General features: G+C 77.2%; 1 protein-coding gene across 1 annotated transcript in view; it reads right to left on the bottom strand.

Moving 5' to 3' along the window:
• KDM7A (lysine (K)-specific demethylase 7A) overlaps positions 1-285 on the bottom strand; it is a 96,233-nt gene that overhangs the window by 74,600 nt on the left and 21,348 nt on the right. Inside the window, exon 3 of the mRNA XM_014937233.1 lies at positions 33-274. Coding sequence (XP_014792719.1) covers positions 33-274 — 242 coding nt within the window. The remainder of the gene's footprint in view (positions 1-32; positions 275-285) is intronic.

Raw genomic sequence — 285 nt, 5'->3', positions numbered from 1 at the left:
CCCCCCCCTTCCCCATCCCCGGGCAGCGTCACGCGGTGTAGGGTGGGGGGAGGGGCAGGGTTCCGCGAGGACACGGGCGGAGCGAAGGCGGGCGGCGGCGCGCGCCGGCTCTCCCTTATGTAACGGCGACGGAAGCGGCCGAGCGTTGCCGAAGGCGCCCGAAGGCCGGACTTGGTTGTCGGGGGCTGGCGGCGCTCGCGCAGGCGCAATGGCGGGCCCCGCTCCGCCGGCCCGAGCGCTGAGGGAGCGCGGAGACCCCTCAGGGCCGGCACCGCTGAGGGGACG

The sequence above is a fragment of the Calidris pugnax genome, unplaced genomic scaffold, assembly GCF_001431845.1.
Source record: "Calidris pugnax isolate Ruff unplaced genomic scaffold, ASM143184v1 scaffold1, whole genome shotgun sequence".
NCBI lineage: Eukaryota > Metazoa > Chordata > Aves > Charadriiformes > Scolopacidae > Calidris > Calidris pugnax.
Note: the sequence above shows the minus strand (reverse complement) of the source record. Positions and strands in the feature narration are given on the sequence as shown.